Source organism: Cinclus cinclus, chromosome 10, assembly GCF_963662255.1.
Source record: "Cinclus cinclus chromosome 10, bCinCin1.1, whole genome shotgun sequence".
Lineage (NCBI taxonomy): Eukaryota > Metazoa > Chordata > Aves > Passeriformes > Cinclidae > Cinclus > Cinclus cinclus.
In genome coordinates this window covers 9,121,580-9,146,398 of record NC_085055.1, presented here as the reverse complement: position 1 = coordinate 9,146,398, position 24,819 = coordinate 9,121,580, and the positions used below count along the sequence as shown (strand labels likewise).

General features: G+C 40.8%; 1 protein-coding gene across 1 annotated transcript; it reads right to left on the bottom strand.

Moving 5' to 3' along the window:
- Positions 1 to 14,705: 14,705 nt before the first annotated feature.
- Positions 14,706 to 24,247, bottom strand: LOC134047676 (cytochrome P450 2J6-like). The gene is made up of 9 exons (XM_062498996.1): positions 24,077 to 24,247; positions 22,576 to 22,738; positions 21,302 to 21,451; positions 20,074 to 20,234; positions 18,512 to 18,688; positions 16,914 to 17,055; positions 16,532 to 16,719; positions 15,962 to 16,103; positions 14,706 to 14,884 (listed from the first exon to the last, which is right to left on the bottom strand). Exons 1-9 carry the CDS (start codon positions 24,245 to 24,247, stop codon positions 14,706 to 14,708), a joined length of 1,473 nt encoding a protein of 490 aa, XP_062354980.1.
- Between the last annotated feature and the right edge of the window lie 572 nt (positions 24,248 to 24,819).

The window sequence follows — 24,819 nt, the reverse complement described above, 5'->3', positions numbered from 1 at the left end:
ATGGGATCTGTGTGCTCTGAAGACCAGCAGTTTACCAAAATATTTCAGAAAGAAAGTGTTATAAAAATCACTATGGAGACCTGCTCATACAAAGATCCTTTCCAGAGAATCAAAAACTAATGACTTAAATTTCCAAGATATCAATCACTCTCTTGAAACTGCCCAATGCAAGTGCCAAGTGATTATTATGGGGTGAGAAACAGGGTCACACTCTTAATGGCTTATTTAGAAATTATTAGGCCCTCTTCAAGATTGATTTTACAGCACCAGAGGATGCAGTAATTACAGTTATCAAACTTTAAAAAGGAAGAATGCCACTAAGCCCCACTGAAGTGAAGGCTTCACACTGATCAAAACCCCTGACTTGGATCTTGATTTTCTCAAAGACATCTTCCCCCAAAGCCACATAGGTTTTATCTATTGGGAAGATCACCTACATCAGGTTAGATACCGATTTACAGTATTCTGCTGATGCAGTAAATTGCATATATAGACAGTGTTTTTCTGAAATTTCTGTGGGTTTTATATTTAGCTTGTACCAGTTTAAAAGATGCCAAAAGTTGTTATACTGGTACCTTTATATACACTGACCTAACTCATGAAATCCTGTATGGAAAAATGGTAAAAGTAACATCTCTGCAACAAGAGAGGGAAGCTGAGCACAAATTTGTTCATATAATAGTACCTAGAAAACATCCAGCATCCTATTCCCAGTGAAGAGTTCCTCATGAGCTGTTCAAACTCACCTTTGGGTGGTTTTGCAACCTGGGACAAAATGTAAACACAAGATGTGATGCCCGACTTTGCTTTGTCAAAGCTTAGTGGCATTAAGAGAGAGACCTCAGTGACAGGGAAGCCTTGCAGTGTGGTGTCCTGGGTGCCCACAAACCCTGGGTTCACTCATGCTGCTGTAACACAGTCACTTATAAAACTGTTTTTTCATATGGCAGGTTTGTTCAGTCCTTATAGTCAATTCCACAGGATGGACAAATGACAGCATCTGACACCTCTTGGAATAATTCTGAATTAAAAAAAAAAAAAAAAGAACTAATAATGAGCATTGAAGAATTGTTGATGTGCAGACTCTATGCAGAAACTCGAGATTCCCAAGCCACCTTACAGTGGAGGATAAAGGCAGCTGAGTCAACATGAGCCCTGAGCAAGAACACAGCACATCTAAGTGGAACTGCACACATTTCCCACCTTGTACTTCCAGATACACCATCATGGAGTGCTCAGCATACATGAAGGCAGTGTCTGAGCCCACTCTGAAGACATCTGCGGTCACTGCACTCTGTAGAGAGTGTGTCATCCTCTGCCTGCTGATAGGAGACAGGCAGTGAGATTTAAGACTGTTTTAATGGCATAGCTTATTCCCAGCAACAGATCTGTTTTTCATCACAGGCTCCACACTGAGTTGGTGGAGCTGGTAAGACAGCAGCCTTGCTGTTGTGTTAAAAAAATATGATCTTGCTGAAGAGAAAGACAGCACACAGTAAGTTTGCTTTCAGTCTAGAGTGGAACATCACTCTCCTTATGTTTTAAGTTGAATTCAAGGAAAGAAATAGCTCAACAGTCTCTTAGGAAGAAAAGGAGGAGAGGAAGGAGGAGGGCTGCTGGAAATAATTTAACTAGAAGCATTTGAAATATGTAGCAGCTGCCTAAAAGACAATTACTAGTTACCTTTAACAACTCATTCAGGCATGCAGCAATGAAGTCCTGTGGCTGTGCAGGCACCCAGCTCTTCTGGTGGTGCCTGATCTCAGCCTTAGTAAGAGTTCATAGATCCTGCAGGTGTGTCACTGCCAGCAACCTTCTCATTAACAAAGTGCCTGAGGGCCTCAGCAATGATGGGAAAGTGTCCTGGAGCTGCACCTGGAAATACAGGCAGGGGAATGCCATGAACATCTTGGCTCCACAGAGCACTTACAGGTTGAATGTTCACAGCGGAACTGTGCCTAACCATTGCAGTGATCCACATTTGTTACTTGTCTGACTGAAGGAAATGCATGACTGCTTAATTATTTTAAAGATTATCTTGTAGGGAAGTGTGTTAAGGATGACCATTACCATACATTTGTGGATTGCCTGCTTTCCACTGGTAGGTTTCAGGTCTGGCAAATTTAAACGTCCTTAAATGCAATTTTTCTTAAGTTTTCTAAGAGAAATCTTTCCCAAATGACCTGTTGCTTCCTAAATTTTAAGCCAACACTTGCCCATAGTTCTCAATGCCACATTCACATTATCTTGTGCTGTTTATTCTGGACAGTTCTTGCAGCCCAGTCTAACACAGGAAATCAGGGTTATTACAAAACCATCCAAGGCACACGCTAAGAGGAAAAACCTGATTCTGGCCCCATGGCAAATTTGATGCTACATATTATATGTGTAAAGTCAGTCCGGTCTCTCTGAAGAGAGCTGTTACAGGAGGTTCGAGGGTCTGTAGCCATAGCAAGCCAGGAATGGTTGCAGAGGGATCATTATTGAGAAAGAAGAGCAAAGCAGTGAGTGCTGGCTGCAGCAGAGTTCAATGTTTATTTAAGAGCTATTCTTCCTCTCTGTGACCTGGCAAGGAACAACCACTCCATGCCACAGCTCAGTGAGGAATGCTGCCAGGTGTTGATACAATCACAGGGAAGCCCTTGCTCACCTGAGGCCAGGAGGTGCCTCAGGTGATTCTGCCATGGCCTGGGATCCTCTGAGCAGCCTCTGGCACATGACAACCTCTGTAATGAAGGAATGTTCAAAAAGCACATCCGTTTGATGGGAGAAGGGAGTGGAACAGAGAGATCCATGCCTACAAACAAAACAAGCTGCATAATTAACTTGTTTTATAGGCTCTGACCCTTTGTTACTCTGAGCTCTTGATTTGCATGGGATTACACAAATAGCTGAAACTGCAGGAACCAAGAAACAAATTGGGGGATTGTTCTTCCAGCAACTTTATAATGAGTGGGGGCAAGAGTCCATCCTACAGGAAAGTGCAGAATCAGCACAATTTGAGAACCTCTCATCTGTCATTCTCCCATAAAGGGTTAGCAGGAGAGCAGTGAGTCAGGTGTGATGTTCTAGGCTCCAGTGTGAAAGCATCAGCTGTGTAAACCTCTCATCAAACCTACTGCGGACATTGCAACTTGGAGCAGAACAAGCAGGGTTGGAAATAAGGAGAATGAGTCGATGTCATAAGCACATACAGATCTGTATTTCCCTCTTTCCTCTGACAAAGAACTCAGTGAAGCAGCAAGCTTCATCCCGGAGCCAGGCTTCCAGGATTTTCTTCTCTAGTCCTAGCTTTCTCAGTCATCAGCCTGAATCATCTCTTTTGTTTCTAGATGTGCCCACTGGCACAGATGACACATGCAACAAAATGGGAGAAGCTTGGGACTGGTGCAACCCTTGGCATTGGCTGGGAAAGGAATGGAAGAAATTTCATCCTGCTGTCAGAAAAAAAAAATAAAAGAGGTCGGAATCATGTTTCACTATTAGAATCTTAAAAGGCTTTCACAGTTACTAATGCATTGAATTATTATTTATGGTGGTCATTATTCATGTGTCTGCAGCGCATGTCGCTATCAGCGCAACAACTGTGACATGTTACCCAGAAACATTTTAGCAGGATTCCTCCCTTCATGTTGCCCACCGGAGGTGATTGATGGATACTGCAAAATCATAAATTCTTCTTTTATTATCTTTCCATGTTTATTTGTTTTCCAATCCTGCAGCCTTTTCAGTGTGTCAGTACTTACACGAGGACCAGCCTCCACCATTAAAGTAGGAATTATAGCTGTAATTAGCAGGCGCAGCCATTAGATGGTAATGTTCACTCACTGCTGTGCTAGAGGATCTGGCAAGGCAAACTTCAATCAGTAATTGATCCGGAGTTTCTCTTGGGACAAGTGTTGAGTACCCTGAACAGTCTGGAAAGTATTTAACTCTTATAGATCCTTCTGATTACCAGTGGAGTTTGGGTTTCCAGTAGTTCTGCAAATCAAATCTCTAGCACATATAAATTAAAGACCAATTTTAAACTCTTTGACCTGGGTAGTTGAGAAAGACTTAACTGCATAGTGGGAGGGAAGAAGCATTACCTTGCACAAAAATGTGTGATTTCAGATAGGAACATCAGCTAACCTGTGACTGGATAGGATAGGAGGTAAGGATTTCTGAACATATGGTTTAGGAATTTTAAAGTATAAAATAGAGGAATGAATAAAGATTGTCGCTGCACCATATGCAACTATATACATATTTATGTAACTATATATATAAAACGTGACCTTTTTCTGAGCAGTTGCATCACTTTGATAATATATGCTGGACACTTCAAAGATGAAAAGGTACCTCTTTGCCCCAGGGATATTCAGGGAACTGGTAAAAACAGTGGCATTTGTTAAACTGTTAAGAGTTTGAGCACAGTTTCAGCATGTGTTGAGTTCTCCAGCTTGCTCTTAGGAGTCCATTGGTAATGTGTTGCTGAACTCAGAACATCTATAAACAGGACTGCATCTCTCTAGATGCATATGCAGGCATTTTTGGAAACAAAGATGTAGCCAAAGATTCTGGAATGTGCTGACTGTACTGAAAATGCATGCAAATATGAATAGGCACCTGGTTGATGTCACTTGCTAGGAGCAATGGCTGTTTTCCATAACAGATCATAAGGGTCATTTGAAGGATGGTTTTCACAGCAGTTGGAGTCCAGTCTTTTACCTTAATAGCTCAAGTAAGGTGGAAAGGGAAGAGGAAACAAATGCCTGAATCCCTGAACTGGATTCCAGCTGGTACCCAAAGAAACAGCAGAGACTGATTTTTCTTTTTTACCCACAGGAAAACAGGAAGCCTTAATAATGCACTTTGTGTCATATGTGTCCTTGGCTTAGGGACTCGACTCTTTATCAATATAGGTATATTTCACAGGACAGAGATGGGGGCATAGCCTGAATCCTAAGCAGGAATTCTTCCTGGCTCATCTTGGCAGATGCCGTGTGTAGACCACATTAAGGATTGTCAGTAACATTATTAATGTGCCTCTCTGCTGTCAAACAAACAAACAAAAAAGCCAGAAAAGCAGTGTGTTGATACTGTACCCTACCAAAGAGTACAGACAATGTCACCTGGCTGCAGGTCTGTGCAGCTGCTCACTTATGCAGTTAAATGGATTAAGACTCTAATCCATCCACTTGGTTGTTTTGCAGAGCGCAGTGTCTCTAGTGATTACTGACACTTGCAACACACTCCCAAAACCAGCAGAACTCTGGGAAAAAATAAATTTTGTCTCAACACAACCTTCAATATCATAACATCACAGGTAACATCTCTTTTCTTCATCCTTTTCCCTTCATTCTTCTTCTAAACAGCAAGGCCTGGAGCAGTTACACCTCTAGTGAGTTGCAGTCTCGCCTTCTTTGCTGGCTCTGCACTGGCCAGGTAGTATTCCATGGCTTTGTTGTGCCAAGACACAACCAGCAGTATTGCTAAAATAAAGGGTACAGAATTAACTCCTTAAGCAAATAAACCTTGCTTTTTGCTTCTCATTGAGGAGTTTTGCTGATTCTTCCTGTTTCCTTTCCTTCCTATTTGTGTGCCATATTTACAGGATTCCTCAGACATTATTTTTGGCCAGGTGACTGTTCAGTACTTTACACTACTTCCTACAGGCTTGTTCCATTCAATAGTAGTCCTCTCTAAAATCCACCAAGGAGACACAGCGCTTGAGTTCTGCCTGGAAAGGTCATAGTTCAGACTGAAGCCAGGAAGGAACGAAAACCTGCTTTTACATTCTAGCCAAGGACACATTAGGAGTCTCCATCTGAAATATTCATGAAACTATAAAAAGCACCAATACCTTCAAGAGTGTTTCATGGTGAGTTTGGAACTCCAGTGTCCACAGCTGGTTAAGGAGATATGTGTCAGTCTTGGAGGCAGTTTCCTTTAGGCCCTCTGGATGTTCAGGAACATCAGAGAAATCCAGACACAGAGAAAAACAAAAACACACACAAAAAGTTGACTTTTAGAAAACGTTGCTGTTCTCATGTCCCTCCTCACTCAGCTGTGACCTGCTATCCCCAGAACCTGCAGCTCACAGATCCACACTCCCAGGCATGTTGGAGCTCTTGGAAACTACCCATGGCTAGTTGCAGGCTAAGGCATCTGGGCAGCCATGGAGTATGTCCCTTCCACTGTGCTGAGTGAGCAGGAGAATGAATCCAGTGAAGTGAGGTGGGTCCCTTTACAGCTCTCACAGTGAGAACAAGGCTGGTGCCCTTCTCTGGACATTGGCTTGCACTTTAAAGATCTGATTCAGTTCTCTGGTATGCTGCAGATCTCCTCTGTGATCCTGGTGTTTCATGTCATTTCAAGTTATAGTCAGTCTGTAATCTACCTGGTGAGGAAGATGCCTTGAAAACAAGGAGTCCCATGCCCTCATATTCCCTTTCACCAGAGTTGGATCCAGCAACACAGAGCTATAAAGTGCCTGGATTCATTTGGCTGATCTGGTGGAAAGCCTTTCAGTTGCAGTTGCAGTAGTAGTTTTTTGCTGGCTCAGCAGTCTGAACGCACTCACCTGCTGCCTCACTGAGCAGAGTAAGAACATGGCCAAGGACAAAAGTGGGCAGGACCACCCCTTTTGGCAGACTCACTGATCATTTTAGCTGCTGCACAGAGCCCTGGGCTGCTGCTGTCACAAATACCTTCCCAGTGTATTAACGACTCCAGTGACAGTAAACAGAGAACTATCCTGTACAGAAATTATATTACACTCTCTAGTGATTGTTTCCCTCTAATGCACTAAAACATCCGCAGCTAATGCCCTAATAAGATTTTGCAGGTATAAAGTGTATGGATGGATCAGAAATGGAGAGACATAATAATGGGAGAACTTTATGGAATACTGAAAACAAATCTAATGAATTCGTTATTCCTCAGAAACATTGTGAAAGACAATGAAGCATTGCAAAATACTTCTCAAAAGCCCAGGAACTGCCAGTACTATTTTCCTGTTTTCTCCCCCAGATAAAACTGTTCTTTGAGAGAGAATCTTCAGCATCAACAATCTGAAGGATATTCAGGAGGTCTACCACTGCTTGGAACAGCCTTTACTGGTGAAGGACAGTGGTGGCCTGTAGGGAAGGTACTCTTTGATCCCATGTTGCAGCTGTATGTTAAGGATGGGAGTTTCCTCTCTCAGAGCATGTGCAATTTGTCACACTGTTGTATCATCAGGACCACCCTGGGAGAGGCCTGGGGAGCTGGTTGTGCTCACAGCACAGCTGCACAAACATTGTACTCTACAGTTATCTTACATAGGCATGTTGCGTGCCCGGCTCCCTCTGCTTTCATCCTGACTCTCTTGGAAAGGAAGAAAGAGTGGTTATTTCTTGCCAGGATGCAAGACAGCAAGTTGGAGCTAAGGGGCTTGTGTGAGCCCATGATTTTCAATAAATCAGGTGTGTTTGTCAGCTCACAGAGAACATGAATTTCCAACTGGATGCAGTTTTACAAGTGTTTACCTATGTGCTGACCTTGGTGTGTTCTCTGAGAAAGCACAATCCAAGCAGTTTTGCATGTGACCTCATCAGTCTCCCATCTTTTCTGGAATAAGTCAAAATATGGAGCAGTGCCCAGTGCAAAGTGGTCACAGTGGTTTCTGTTCCTGCCAAAAAGAGGACATGGAGGACCCAGAACAGGTTGTCTTTGTCATATTGCAGAGCTGGCGTTGCCTTTAATCTTCAAGCAAGAGAGGGGTGAGTTTAGAGTACAGCAAACATTACAGTATATACAGTCATCAACTCCAGATGACTTCAGCAAACAATAGTTTGCAAAATCTCTGCTTTTCCAAACCACATAAATGTGAAGAGCAGTTGAAAGTAGTAGTGTCATGTAAGTTTCTGTCTCTTCATGTCTGAAAAAGCATCCTGTCTCATAGGCAGTGTTAAAAATATTTGAAAGATAGCAAAAGATCAATCTGGAAGTTTTTCAGTGGCAGATGTTTCTTTTAGAGCTCTGCTGATCTGCTGAATTCAGAATACTTCATGGTATTTTCTTATATCAGTGAAAGCTTTAGGACAAGTTTATAGAATCCTATCACCCCACCACTGTCCTCCCATGCTATCTTGCAGGACAGAGCTCTTGATGACACCAGAAAATGCAGCAGTTGTGTGTTCCTTCTTTACCAATGAATGTGCAAAACATATAAGCTCCTGACAATTGAAAACCTTCCTGTGAAGATCTCAACATTTTGAAGTATCCAAGGTATATTTTGGCTGTGAGATCTACTAGTTAACTTTTCCAAGAGATATATTTTGACACTATAATAATGGTTCAGTTTCAGGACACAGATTAGCAGCATTTAAAAATACGTGGCTAAAGCACCATTCCCTCTGAGACTCAGAAGTTTCTCCTAAATCCACACTGTTTTCCATGGGCTCTGGCAGTGACGTCTTTGTTTTCACAAGAGTAAGCAACAGATACAGCATTACTCCACATATAACACCCCTTATTTACATGGCATCTTTAGATTATTTTGTCATTTATCTGTTAGCTACTTTAAATACCCAAGCTGTATTACTTCCTGCAGATGTTGTGTTGGCTGCAGTGCTATCCAAAGTGAGCACAGCCTCTTTTCAGTGGTGGGGAGAGGAGCTGTCTTGGGAGGTCTGTCTCCTTTTCCCAGCACAGCTTGACACTGCTGATGAGGAAATTAAAGTGGGAGCTGCTGAATGCTCCCTGGACTCCTTGCTGCTCCCTGTCTGTCCTCTACACTTATTAGGACAAACGCTGAACTCCTTCTACTTCAGCAGTAGGAAAGAGGTTTTTCTCCTTCTCTCCCTTTTGCTTCACTCCTTATAATTTTTGTTTTCTGGAACCTTCAGCAGGGCTGGGGCTGCTGAGATGAAATTTGCTTAATATATGACACTTTCCCACCAGCTATTTCTCACCTAGTGCACTGTAGTCTCCCAGTTCCTACTGAGACTTCCCTCTTTCCCCAAGGGGGAGATCGTAAAAGCTATTTTTAATGGAAAGTTAATCTAAATTATTCCCCTAAGTACATGGAGGAAGGGGAAGAATCAATTTTAAAACCTTTTTATTTAATCTAAAAGATAGGTTTCATAGCTGCTGTGTTTTTAAAATCTGATTGCTTTATTTCCTGTGGATGTCTCTGAAGCAAGGAGAAATCTATAGTGAAACCCACAATTTTTTATTCATTTCTGTAATATATGTTTCCACATGCATATAAAGTCATTTATTTGCTCCAGCTAATATGAGCTCTGTGAAATCACCTTAACAGATCATTCATACAGATTTGTAGTGGCTCCTCAGAGCATTCTGGAGAATGACCCAGATAATTTAGGACTATTTTTCCCATGTTTTATTGTGGTCACATTTGTCTATGCTTTCTTCTATTAATTATTTTCTACATTGTGTCTTCATTTTTATGTTCAGTCAGACCCATAAACCCATTTTTTTCCTCTAAGAGTTCTGCAAGGAGTTTAGAATAATTTTAAAATGTCACATTGCTAAGCATGTTCTACTCCTCAACTCTCCTTAATCACCAGTGAGGTAAATCAAGTCAAGCCTAATACTAGATCCCTTTGTACCATCCCTACAAATACACTTTACCTTGTTCAGCGAGTTTCCAGACGTGGCTGTGAGTTTTACTGAGATCAGTTGAAATTAATTTTCCACATTACGTACATAATGTTACAAAACAGCCAACACAAAGCTGGCCATAGCACTGAACACAGCAAAGGAAGAGGATCTAGATGTCAGGAGGTGCTCTAGAAGTAGACCTCCCCCTCAGGCTGTGGTACAACACCTTTCTAAGAAACAGCTACCCCATGTCCCTTCTCTTGCCAAAGGTACACATAAACACTTAAACTTGAGTTCTCTGATACCACTGCTGGCTGTGGAAGATAAGATCAGAAAGTTAAGGCTGTCCTATCAGAAGGATAAATGAATATACAAAAGCTGGCAGTTTGATAATGGTTACATTGATAAGTGAGTTACATGGACCTAACCTCTTATGAAGTTCTGTGATGGGACACCCAAATCCTACGTGCTGTCTTGTAATTAGTCTGCAGACAGTCAGGAACTTCGTGTACCATGCAGTCAGTAATGTGAGTGATGCTTTGGGGTACTTGAACTCCTAAATAAAGCTGCACTCCATCTTCTGACTGGTGTTTCTTGCTCTGAACAAGTTTCCTGCCACTGGCTAGCTGCCTGTGTATTGGGTCTTTGCCATACTCTTAACACCCACAGAATCATAAACTCAGCCCTTACTGTTCTTCCATAAATCATGAACATGAACTGGTTTAGACTCAACAAAAAAACCCACAACAACAAACAAGCAAAAACCTCCAAAAAGCCCTAAATCAACAAGCAAAAACTCTTGGCTTTATAAGACTTTCTCTCAGAGAAAGCACCTTCTTGGTAGAACTCATTAGACTAGACCTCTGGTTATGAGTTACTGTTAGAAGTAGGGTGTAATTCACCTCAACAAATGAGAACTATTTCTAACAGTGATTTCAGCCTGGAGAGACATCTCAAAGGACTGGATGACAAGGGTGAAATGAAACTTGCCCATGCATACTGGGAAAAGATTAAAGAGCTGACCTTTTCCTAGGTACAACTTTTATCTACAGCTCTAACAGTGTGACTTGCTGATTCAAATCGTGGTACTTCTATCTCCCACCATTTGATTTACATACAAAACTGCCTTAGTCATGTTTTTAATGAAATGGCAAAGCTGTTCTTCAGACCCCTTGTTTGACATCTCTTGCGCTCCAATCACTGTGTGACAAGGCTTATCTCATCTGCCTGGCTTATATCGTGGGCTGTAACAAACACCCAAAGTAAACACAGTATTCCTTATACAGTTCTACTTTCAAAAGGTTACCCTTGTTTTGTTCTGAAGTGAATATGCAGCCCTACACTTCTCTTTCTCTTTCCCTTCCACTGAATATTTGAGTTCACAGTGATTTTTGCAGGTACATCAACTGTATTTTACACCTGTTGAAACTCAACTGTCTACAAATATCCATAAATCTGTTCTTATGTGACCCTCAAGTTTGTTGTTACTCTCAATTTAATTCCATTTCAAAAATTATTAATGTAACATTTCACAGTTAAAAATATAATGGAGATAGTAACATAAATATAATGAAGATAAAAAGAAGTGAGCAGATAACATTTCAGCACAAGGATTTTATGGGGAGGGATTTCCTTGTCTTGGGTTACCCACTGTTCCCACAGTTTAAGGCTGCCCTTACAGCATGGACTTCAATACAGATCTCAAACATGATGACAAACGGCTCCTTAACAATGTGTAAAAGGAAGTGTGTGTAACACCAATTCAATTAGCATATTGTCTTTTTTTTTTAACATGAAATTTCATTTTAGTACTGAAGAAAATCAGATTTCCTGTTCACAGTGCATTTTTCTCACCTGAAGGCATTTGGCAAATGAATGAATTAAGCTTTGAAATGTGCCAGAGGCAAAACTTTTAATAAAAAGGGAAGTGAATAGTATTTAGTGCATTTTGGCTCATACTCCAGGATTGCTTGGATGAGCATCTTTTTCTAGTTTCCCAAGTTATGTTTCAGCAGGCACTTGGACAGGGCACTGTCTGAAAGTAAGATGAAGTTATTCAAATGTTAAAGAAGAATGTGACATAATAATGACAATAAATGTTCAAGATTGAGATTAATATGAAAGTATTTTAATCCTGAGTGTTACAGAACTGAAACACAGCCATGGTGTGTGAGGTGAAAGTTCAACCACTCTCATGTTCTGACAGCACATGATTGCAGATGTCTTAGAAAAATTTGTGAGAACAGTACAAACACCAAACGCTGTATTGTTTGTTATTAAACAATCCTAAAGTAATTTTTCTGCTGAAGATACATCCAATTGATTTTTGAACAGAAAGAGATGCTTAGTACAAATCCCGTGATGAGGCTCATATTACCAACACAGCGTGTGCCATGCAACCCCCTCTAGCTCTTGTGACCCATCTCCCTTTTTGCTGCATTTCATACCTGCGAGATCTTCCGCTGAAGAGACAGCAAAAATTTCCTGTTTTTTCACCTCATGTTTGTCCAAGAGTTTCTAAACTTCCTCAAAAATACAGAAATAGTTTCCCCAAATGCATCTGCTGGTGCAACAGATAATTTCTTTTTTTCAAAATGTAATCCCATAGATGTCAGGTTCCCCCACTACACCCCGATGATTCATACCAAATGTCCACAGGGACATTTTTAGCCTGGGCCTTTGAAACAAAACAGTTCCCCAAATAATTTATTTGAACAGAAGTGGGAAAAAAATAAAATCAATCCTTGCTTTTAATTTCTGGATGGAAGCAGAATCTACCAACTTTTATACAAGGGTGTCTTTGTCTCCAGTGTCTGCTTTTTCCTTTTGCCAGGATAATTAGCTTCCCTGGAGTTTGGCATTTGTCCTGTTTATAACTGTGGCACTAATATTGCTACCCAGGAGAAGCCCACCGTGAAAGAGAAAGAAAAGCACAAGAAAAAGATTAGCATAGAATCTGGATTCCAAACTTGCCAGTGCTTTCCTGAACTGTAACTTAGCAGAGATGAGCAACATATAATGTTAGACAGCTCTTTCATATGCATCAAAATTAAATATTTTAGACTTTCTGGATTCATTCACTCCTGATATCCTGCAAATATAAAACAAAGCAGCCCTTCTGCAGTTGTATGACATGAACTCACTTTTACCTGAAGGAATCATAGTAGTTTAAAAAGTAACACACCCAGTTTCACATCTTTCCCTGGCACAGACACCTGCAACCTGATTTCAAAACCCTCTAAACCATATTATTAGGGATGACAGTTCTACCTTTACTCAGAGACCTGAGGCTGTGGCTGATGCTAGTTAAAAGGGTTAAAGCTGGTAAAGAGGCTGAGCGAGAGTGTGTAGGCCCTGGAACATTCTTTGATATGCTGTGTGGAGTAACAGGCTGGATTATTTATTGCAGCTGTTACTTTGTGAAAGCCCTTGCTGCCCCCATTTCCCTTCTAGCCCTGCAAGCCTGCCAGTGCTGGGTTGTGCTGGAGCAGACCATGGCCAGAGCTACAACACATGCCAGGATCTGGTCAGTTCTCACTTCTCTGTAGTAACATTCTCCTCCATTTCATATTATTGAGGTTCAGAAACAATGATTTAATTATAAATACTTTAAATTCCAACATAAAATCACTTTTGGTCCTCAATACAAATTTGATATTAAGTTTACAGTAGTGTTTACAGGCAGTTCTGCTTAAGTCCAACATTTGAATCCTTTCCAAAAGTGATTTGCGTACAAGACCTCTTCAGCACAGTTACAGCTGAACTTGGCTGTCACCTGCAGCTCTGTGCTTAAACCAGCTGTGTCTCTTGAGTTGAATCAGTGACAAGGAACAGCTACCTTAAATAACAGATATTTTAGAATTCCTGCATCACATCATCATTTATGTCTTTTCTTACACTAAGTCACCTCTACTGTGCCCTCCACAGTTATTGTGCTCTTCTTTGCATAATCTGGACCCTTAAAGAACAAATAAATGAGATTTTCCAAGCTCCCTCCTGAAAACACACTGGTGATTGTTTTCAGCTCAGCATGGATTCCTCTACTAATACTGGTGCAGAAAAAAAAGGAGAGAGAAGCTTGATGTCATCAGATCAAGGTGAATCCTGAAATAGTTTATATGAAAAAAGAGTAGATGGGAGCAGGAGCTGAAAGGGGGCAAGGGAGAATTGAATGGAGACCAGGAAATGTAGTGTGGGTTGTAATGAAAAAAGTAAAGGGCACTGAAAATAGAGAAACTATCTGAATATTCAGATAACTGCTAGAGGCTGCCTTCCAAAACCTTTGCATTCCTTTGTCATGGAGTTAGCAGTGAAACTCACTGGCAAAGTGACTCTCTCATCTCACATTCAATGCCTCATCCAAGCAGGATTGATAATGGTTGTGATTCAACACCATTAAAAGTAAAAGAAACAATAAAAAACTAACAACTTGACAATATAACTATAATCAGGATGCAAATTCACACATTCACATTTATAGTAAACACCAAATTTAAGTTTCTTTCTTCAGCTTTAGAATTAATTTTTACCTAGTATATGTGAGATACTTAACATCAAATTCAGATGTGTAGGCACCCACATTCTAATGTGTTTTCTGGGGTTTTTGTGTGTGTGTGTGTTTTGTTTGTTTGTTTTTTGGGGCTTTTTTGTTTTGTTTTTTTCAACCTGATGACAAATTAAAGTGGCTAAGTTCAGGACAATAAAACCAAAATAGAGCTTTTGAAGTGCACTTTCCATAGCCAAATTACTTGAGGTTATCAGGCTACTCCCAGAAATGGCACCTATTTTCCTGAGGTTTGCTCAGGACTGAGCATGAGGATGATTTTGGTTAGCTAGGACAAGGGGACACAGCATGGCTTCAGCTGGGAACCACAGCATCTGGCTTCAAGTGCTCTCAGAGAGGAGAATACAGTCAAGATCCCTGTGAGAATATCCATGACTTTCACAAAGACCAGACCAAAAAAATACTGTTAGTCTAGGTCTTGGCTTGCTTCCACTTTCTGAATAACTCTGGGATAGACTAATATCAATAGCCAGAAGGAGGTTTATACACTTGAGTGGAAATTCACGGGGGTGAAGGTGGCTTTCTCAGGCTGGTCTGTGGCTGCTGCAGCCTAGCGTGGAATGGCACAAACCCTGTAGGGGTGGGGCTGCAGAGTGCCCCCCATAACAGGCTCCGTGTTGATCGTGGTCACTCCCTCGGGGAGCTGGAAGGTGAACGCCCGCAGCAGATTGGCAAAGAAAATGAAGAGCTCGGTCCTGGCTAAGTGCTCCCCCAAACACACCCGGTGCCCTGCAGGGGGTAGGAGAAAGGACAGTGAGTATCCAGGATTTTTTCAGTTTCATAATCACTTAGTTTGTTCCTGTTGAAAGCAGAGGTGGGTTTTGTTTTGTTTCATTCAAGGAGAGCACCATGAAAGCCACAGAACTAAAAGAATATGAATTCTCTCTCGAAAAGATCCCATCCAACATCCTAGATTAGGAGCCACAAAATGAAAACTTCAATGAAAATCTCTGAAGTGCCAACATTATTTCTTTCTTGACCTGACAAAAAAAACCAAACCTGTTTTGCTTTTACAGAAGATGTTGAACTTCAGGACCATACATAAAAATCTGCCAGCTGTTTGCACATGCTTTAGTGAGTTAACATCAGCAGAGCAAAATTATTTGGTAGAGGCATTTGGAGTTGAACAGAGGCTTGGTCACTTTATAGGCAAAGCCCAGGACTCCCATTCCTTGGCGTGAGCAGAAAAGGTGAATATTACATCCTCATTTCCAGATAGCAGACAGATATAAGGAAAGAAAAAGCCATTTGAATTAAGAAACCACTTCTGTGTGGACATTTTAGTGACTATCAACAAAGAAAAACAAAACCATCAGCAGGATCTTTACTGCTAGGTATGATTACTAACTGTCCGTGCATTGTTACCTTGTTTCCTTCTTTTGCAACTGGATTTTCAGTTCTGTAAGCAAGAACATAATCCTGTGTTTATCAGAATGCCTTCTGCTTTTCTTTCAGCTTGTTTCTTTAAAAGAGATTGCAATTAACTCCAGTACACACAGTACAAATTACTCCTCAGGAAAATAACTATGTGTAAAGAGCACAACAGACAAAACCTGTGTATGACTGCAGCATGCAGCCAGCCAGAGATGTTCAGGACTTTGAGTAGGATTCCCACCAAAGTGTCCTATGAACATTTTGGGGTCTGACAGAACAGAAGCCTCTCCTTTGGCAGAAACAAGCCAGGAATGTTCTTTGAAAGCAGCAAACAACAGAGGTAGAAGATGTTATCTGAAGAAATTCCATGATCTCACACTTCTTTATTCATCATCTCATTGTCAAGTCAGTTCAAACTGTCAGTGCATTTACCTGCTGAGAATGGTAAGAAAGCTTCTCGAGGTATAAAGTTTCCTTCTTTATCCAGAAAATGGCCAGGGTTGAACTGTCGGGGTGTCTCCCACTGCTCAGGGTCATACAGGACAGATGCTATATTTGGTATAACAATGGTGCCCTGAAAAGAAGAAACTGTTGTTTCAGTTCCAAATACTAGTGCCTGTCACCCATCAGTTTATGCCTGATGGATAAAATCATTGCTTGTTGGCATCTGGGCAAGTGCCAAGCTAGGCAGGGATGTCCTAACCAGTGCTTTGGCAAACCAGTTCCTCCTCTCAGTCCATCCCCTGCCAAGCAGAGCTGGTCTCTGCAGTTGTGATGATGGGCAGGAATTTGAGACTTCCTTGGCAGAGGCCTTATCAGCTGTGTGAGCACCTACATGATAAGTAGAAGACTTCTTTCACTCCTGGAGCCACAACCAGTAACCCTTCCCCAGGTACCACATTCCTGAGTTTAAGGGAGAGTAGTTTATAGATGGAAAACGGGTTACAAAACTGAAATGCCACTCTGCCAAAGAAAGAGCAGGAGCTGAAAATGCATCTGTACCTTTTTGACAGGGAATCCCAGTAGTGTTGTGCTCCTCACACACAGTCTGGGGACGCCAACAAAGACAATGTTGCTGAAGCGCTGGATTTCATGTACCACAGCATTTGTGTAGGGCAGTTTCCTCCGATCCTCGTAACAAATTAACTGGGAAGGACCCAGAACAGCATCCAGCTCCTTCTGCACTTTTACTGTGGAGAAATATTCACCATTTCAGAGGAGAAAAATGCATAAAATACTTTAGCTGGTCACTTTTCTTGGAGCAACAGAAAAATGTATTATTTCAACATAGTACATTAGGTTTATATCCTGTGATTTAATATTTAATATGCCTGAGTTTAGCATAGGATAATAAAAATAAACAGGAAAACCTCACCACTCTCACCTTGGATATCTGGATTCACCACCATATAGAGGAGTCCCCAGTACAATGTAGTGCTTGAGGTCTCTGATCCACCAAGGAAAAGATCATTTATGACATATACCAAATTTTCTTCATCATACTTGGGCTTGGCCCCTTCTTTAGACTGTAGATGGTGATAAAAAGTTGAAGTTAAAGCATAACAATTTGGTTATCTTGTATGCCCTCTGTGTGAGAACTGTGAGACTTCCACAGCTGGCATGTGCACAAATAGTGGAAATTGCAGTTTTTGATGCATACTAAGAGTTTAGTAGTTTCCCAAATAGGCACTATAAGTCTGTATTACTGTCTTTCATGAGGTGGATTATTCTTTCATCACAAAAAGGCAATTCTATGCTTGATGACTTAATTACAAAAACTTCAATGCACACTACAAGTTTGCAGTTAGCCTAGAGTGCAAATATAAGCAAGTGCCCTATAACATATCACTCCTTGGCCTTGGTATCTAATGGTCCTAGCAAATGTCAAAGGAAAAATGTATCTGAATAAAAGGATTTCGACAGATTATTTTGAGAGCAATTTATTTTCTGAGTTCAGGATAAATGTGAACTGATGGGTGAAAGGTACCCATGTATTTCCTTCTGAATAATAGGAGAGTAAAATAAAAATACAACTAGAGAAAATATATTAGGCAAAAACGTTTTCAAACAAACAGATGGCAATAAATTGCAGTTCTGACACCGGAGAAAGCTGCATCTTTGCCTCTAAAATGTTTATTTTAATAAATCTTGCCGTAGTCACTCAGATACTAAGTGTAAGATATGTATCAACTCCTTCCAGAGCCCTTGAGCCAATACTGAGGACACAGCAGCCTGACTAGATGAAAGTTAATGACCAGAGGTAGGAGCTACATAAACTTCATCTACCCTAGGAAAGAGGGTATCTTGGCAGATACTGAGCTCTCTGGCTCAGAGTCACTTTCTACTATGGAAAATAATAGCCTGGGCAGGGAAGAAGATTAATTCTGATTATTGCATTGTTTGTGAAATTGTTTTCTAGGCTGCTCAATTTGAATATAGGGGCCAAGCCAGACATGCCCCAGTGGGGAAATTAGAGGCAACATAGGGATAATGATTGCCTGCCAAGGGAGAAACCAGACAGTTATGTGTCATAAGGACAGTTAGTGTTGGAGCACACACACTGGATCCCAAAGAAGCAAGTCTGCTCTTTCAGGGTAGTGATTTGTGCATGTATTTAATCCCTCTGTAAATATGAGCCTTGCTATAGAAGATGAGGTGGTCTACCAAAGTTATGTAGCCTACAGGAATAAACTGTCATGTATTTATCACAGGACTGAAGTATACTCATGGGTATTTATACAAAGCAGATGAGAGCTCCTGGGTTCACCCTCTCATACTTGATGGCAATTAATTCATGTTACCAAAATACAAAACTGGATGCCTTTCTGAAACACATGAGTTAGTAAGTCCCAAGATATTATATTCACGTTAAGAAGCCTATGAGATGTAAGAAACTATGGTGGAGGGGTCACACTGAGTGATTTAATGGTCTGTTTGACCTTATACATCATAACAGCATGATCACCCAGAATGAACACTTACTTTCTCTATCTCAGTCAGGTAAAAGTCAATGAAATCCTGTGGTTCAGCTGGTATCCCTCTCTCTACATGCCTTCTGATCTCCTTCCTTGCAAAAGAACTCAGGACATCATAGCAAGCCAAAGCCTTCTTATGAGGCCCAGGGAGGCGACACAGCAGCCAGGGCAGGATTTCGTACATCTGCAGAAGTGACACACAAGAGGTACCATGAATTGTCCATCACTGACAAAGCTGCTTTTAGACACACCAGAAGGCTGAATTGTTCTGCCCAGAAATATTGATAATGGAATAAACAAATTAGGGTTGCTTTGAGCAGATTTTTGCTGTCATGTGGGAAAGCTTTAATAGTAATTTGACACAATTCCAAAGGTCGAGGCAATTCTGCCAACACTCTGCTCATGTCTCTAAGTTTGCTTGGCTAATAAAATCACTATATGACCTCACTGCTGCACAGTTGGAGACCCAGCTCCCACGCACGCGAAATGTAAGGACATCCTTTCTGGATACCATAGGGCTACTAAGATTAACAGGTTTGCAGCCTCAAGTAACTCTGGAATTTTTGGAGCTGACAAAAGGAATTATGGTGTGGGTATCACTATAAGATAAGGGCTAATTTAGTTTTCCTAGTCAGAGTCCTTATGACTGCTAAGGAGCAATAATTGTTCTGAAGGTTAACAATATTACATCCTAAGCCTGCTGAGTGTATTTACACACACATTTGTCAGCTCTAAGTACTGTCCTCTGTTTTGGATAGTTCTGTCTGTCTGCTTTTGTATTTTTAACTATGGAAAAATAGCTTTACTACCACATCTGCATTTTGGTTTGCCTCTTCCTACATAACTTAAATGCCACTTAAATTTGCTATGCCATCCGCATTCCTCATTCCACACGGCTTCTCCCTCTTTAAGGGTCTAAACCACCAAGTCCAATTCATGAGGAATACTTCAAGTACACTTCAAGATGCTTCAAGTGCAAAGTTGGTCTTTATGGTGTTTTGTGGGAAGGAGCTACAAAAAATCCTCTGACAGAAGTTGACTTATGAGACTGCAAGATAATGTATGTATTGTTTTTGCAATATGTGAATAGTGAGCTATAACATGGTAAGGAAAAGATTAATAATGACTATTTTATGATTTGTGAGGTAGGGAAAAAAAGGAAATGTTCAGCATAAGACTTGCAAAGTGATAAAAAGCAGTAGAGTTTAATGACACCCATTTTTGGAGGAGAGAAGTAAATAGAAGTGGGGGGAGCAGCACTGCAGAATTCAAATATATTACCAACTCCAGTCTCAAATTAAATGCAGATGTTTCTGTTAATAGTTTCAGAAATACCAAAGGACTTAACGCCCCACAGCTTGCAAAAAAAAGATCAAAAATTGTTTTTAAAAATGGCCTTAAAACCAAGGATACAGTCATAAGGTCCCTCCCCAAGGACACTTCTTAGCTCTCAGCCTACATTTGCCTGTTGCTCTGTGTTTAGTGAAGACCCATTTTTGTATCTGCTCTGCACTTTCTACCTATTAAAAAAAAAAACAACAAAACCAAACCAGTATATGATTTTCTCACCTGATGAACAAAGCTGCCTGCAAACCTGAATATTTTCTCTGTAGCACGGATCAGTTCATGGAAGGTTTTGTCCTCATCAGAGAAGTGATATCCAAAAACCACAGCACAAATTACATTTGAAATAGAATGGAAAAGAGGGAAAGAAGGATCCACAGGTCTTCCTGCAAACACAGTAACTGGAATTCACTCTTAGTATTTTTTTCAGGTGATCCTTATACAGCTATGACTAGATGTTATTAAAGATTTAATAAAATGTTCTCTTTATCCAGCTGGGGTGTGAATGATGACAGAGATGTGGCACTAATATGAATAAATGAAAATAAAACATAGTCTTAGAACAAAGGACACTGTTAAACTTTTTCCTCATAGCTCTAAAACAATTTCACAGCCCTTCCTGTGAAATGAAGTTGTACAGCTAAGATCTGTTCTAGGGTATCACAGCAAATATGCTGTCGTCAGCTGTGAGGAAGAAGAAAAGAGAGAATGTGAGAAGGAAGTAGTGCCAGTGGAGATGAACTAAGGGAAGTCAGTGACAGACATGTTCAAAAATGTAAAAAACTAATTACAAGGAAAATGGAGGAATGTGGGAAGATTTAAGAAGAAGAATAGACAGACAAATAAACATAATGAAACTATTACAGTGTCAGCTGTGAGCAGTAGATCATATCTCTGCCTGATTATCTTTTTTCTAAAATTATGAAGCAGATATTCATAAACAAGTGATTTGGATAGAAATCATCCTGTCGTGGACTCTAAGATTAACCTGGAGTTAATCCTATTAATCCACTAAAGTTTCCTCCCACCTCCTACTTGCTTTGTTTCTCTTGCCAATAGTTACTTAGCCAGATAGACATTAAAATATGCAGGTCACCTAAAGTCCTTAAAATTTAAGGAAATTACTAAGCTCTGCAATACTCTTCAGGTACCCATGGCAGGCAGCCTGAGAATGGTTTGGCCATGCAGTTCAGCAGAATTGTGTCATTGTATAATATCATTACATCGCAGACATGTTATCAGCCCATGGAGGTGGAGTTTCAGAATTTTGCAGCTTCACTAGATGTACGAAGAGCTATATAAGAAAGAAATACTTGTGATTCTAGGCTCCATCTGCTCTTGTGCTTTGGTAAGTTTGGATACATCACCTAGAAGGGGTAGATAAGTCTGCATACTGAAGATATGGACCCATATCCAGACTGAAAACTGCCTGATTTCTCAGCAGGTAAGATACCTTTTAGGTTCACAAAAAACTCCACCAGGTGAGAGGCCTCCTCTTGCACTCGATGCTCCAGTCCTTTTTTCCCCATTCCCAAATTGCGTAGAGTCATTATTCCAAAGCGTCTCTGCTGCTTCCAGGAGCGACCACTTGCAAGTATGATACCTGAGGGTGTTAATATTTGCCACAGACATGGAACAATTCATTTAAATAGATATTATAAAATACATGGAGTAAATCAGGTAATATACTGTGAGAAAATATCTTTAGGTGAAATTATTGGTAACCAAGATACATAGCCAAACATACCCAAACTATTACTAGACCACTGTTCTTAATATTGAATGTAGTTAATAGCTGAAGAGAGCAATCTCAGGATTTTCTGACTGTGCCATTTCTTAATGTCTCAAAAAACCCCAGATCACCTTAAGGAGATGTGCTTTAGCCATATTCAAGTAATCATGCTCAAGACAGGAATAACTGGAAGAATCCCCACAGAGTAGGGTTCAGGACAGGGTATGTTTGTGGAGATACAGACCAATTAATGTGATGGTTGTAAGTTGAGGTGATAAAGGTGAAAGTTAAGGGACATTTGGGCTCTATTTCTACTCTGGAAGAGACAACACTCCATTAATTGTTAGATTGCACTCCTGGTCACCTGAAGAGCCCTGAACTGCTGCTGTGAAAGAGAGGTTTCACCTAGTTTTAAACAATCTGTGTCTGTTTTGATCTAGCAAATGCAGAGGCAGGAAAAAAAATACTGCAAACAGCTGGAATACTCTGAGAAGCAGTGGGTTTTCCTGTGTTGCAGGCACCCTCACAATTAAATGGTACTCACAAAATGTCTGGGGTGTCTGCAAGTACAAAAATGGAAATTCTGGAGTAGGGTTTTATAGGTCTCTTGCTCATGATGGAAAGTGGTTGGCAACCATAATGAATATAGTTACCAAACAAACATTGCATTCATGTGATGTGTAGCAAAATCATGTGTACTACAATGGATTAGACTGTGATGAGGGCAAGATTGCTGGGTTCTGAGTTGGATCACATTACATACATCTTGAATACAGCAAAAAGGTTACAAAGAAACAACCTAGAGTGTTTCCTAGGCTAAGGAAAGCTCAGTGCAAAAGGCACCATGGCAAACAGTAAGGTGGTCTCAAAAGCCAGTGGAGGACTTGAACAGTATCTGTTGGAAGATCATTCCGAATGGGAGGGCAGAGTATAACAACGCAGAGTAGCTTCCAAGTCAACATTCCTTCACACTATTAATGGCAGGAAAATCTCACCTTTTCCTTTGGCCAATGCTCTGAAGAAAGGTGACACCAGCCTCCCAGAAACATCCTCAGGGTGTGTGGTCATGCCATCCTTCACTGCTTGAAATCCATTCAGTATAATCACTGGGACCCACCCAAACCACAGAGTGTACATGTTACCATGAGTTTTTGCCAGCTGTAAGTGGAAAAGGTGCCAGGAAAAGAACAGGTGAATCCCCATATATAGATCTCCAATAGACACTGCACCTGCTATTCACCATTCCAGTGGACAGTTTTGTGCTGAAAACATCATCCCCATGCATATAAGTGTAGCTAGAAGCAGGAAGAAGCTGTTGTTTTGCTGAGAATAGCATTTTCAGTAGCCAATTTTATGTACCCCAGGGGGCAGTTATTTTCTTTTCAAAGCACTTTCTGCAGCAACTCTGCAGGAAAAGGAAGAAAACTTTATGTTGCATCTCCTCCAACCCCAACATTAGTACCTTGTTAATTGAACAACCACACTCTGCACCACCCTGGGGCTCTGTGCTTCCAGCAAGTCCTGCCTTTGCAAAATGAAATAAACTAATAAAAACTGCACCATCCGTCTGCTCCAGGAGAGCACATGGACACAAATAATCCAACAGCCATGAAGTGCAAGTGGGCTGCATTTGGGTCCAGGGTTTCCTCACAGTACTGAGGAGAGCACTTATCATTGGACACAGCAGAGGTATCCAAGCAGGGATGGGTGTATGGCAGGGGAACTCCAGTTGTGAGTGGAAAAACCTTTGTACAAGCATGGACCCTGCTCCAGCACATCCACAATGATACAAAAAATGGTGGCAGACAGTGTCTAAGGTGCCACAAAAAGTACACCCAATTGATCACATCATACACTTGCTTCTCCTCATATTTACACATCATACACTTGCTTCTCCTCATATTTATTTAGATTCCAGCTTTCCCCTCCCTGCTAGAGCGTCACAGCCTCTGCTCTGCATTCATTGGCCCATGTGTGTTCTCAGGCATCCACCTGAACTAGAGGTCACCTTCAAACCTTTAGAGGAATTAACTGCAGCTGTCACTAACAAGTGACAAACCATTTTCAGGAGCTGTAGGAAGATGGGGAGCAAATGCCCTTCCTGTACCACAAGCATACATGCACCATATTACCCATTTTGTGATCAAATTGGGCAATGCCAGTGAGAATTTTAAGAAGTATCACATAGGGATAGTACTACAGTGGATACAGCTTCACACTTAGCAGTGCAGAAGCATCTTTTAGATTATTGATAGTCTCCAACTTTAATAACAAGTCATAAACTCTGTCCCCAAGTTGACTTGATTCTTAAAGGCATTAAGTTTCTCATGAAGATGACATACTCCACATAAGAGAGTGACTCAGAAGTAGGAATCAATTGATCTTTATATGTTCACACCCTGTCTGTAACTTTCAGAGACTTAAAACCTTCAATTAATCACACTTTTTAAAGTAATGGGAAAAAATAACCAATTAAGAGCATATTAGAAGAAATACCTCCATCAGAAGATCCCGATGAAACTGAAAGTTCAAGTGCAGCAAGTTTCCAAGCAATGGCAGAGGAGTTGGTCCAGGAGGGAATTGCTTGCAAGCTTTTTGCAGCCTGAAAAATTCAACAATTAACAAAAAAATTATCAGGACTATAAAACCTTGAGTTATTGTTAGCATTTCTGAGCTAATTTATCAGCTGATTTATAGCTTTCTCTATCAAAAAGAAGGTGCTGGAGCTGGGAAAAAGTAATCTTGCTTCTTGTTCCACCAGTTTTGTCTGCAGACTGAGTTCTACAAAGTCTCAGATGCTTTCCCTCCCTCTGTCCCTCCCTCTTCATCAATGCCTGCCCTTTTCCTGCACCCTATTTATTTGCCATACTGAGGTGTATCAAACTGATCTCTGATCAAAAGCACGTCTCTCTGCTTACAAAAAATCTCAATATGGAAACTGGGATCACTTGTACTCAGGGTATTTTTCCTGAAGCTGGTGTCTAGTGGGTGATCTGGACTGGAGTGACACCAGGTGAGAGCCCTTGCTGACCAGTGGACATGAGATGAGTGAAACTCAATTTCATCTGCTTTGCAAACTTTAAAAACACTTAGTGATTCACTTTAGAATGTCTTAATTCAGATTATGTGTGTACACCTAGGTTAGACTACACAGTTACATAGAATATAGTTACAATCACATAGAATATATATTTACAATAGGTTAGATTGGATATACAGTATATACTTACAATAGGTAA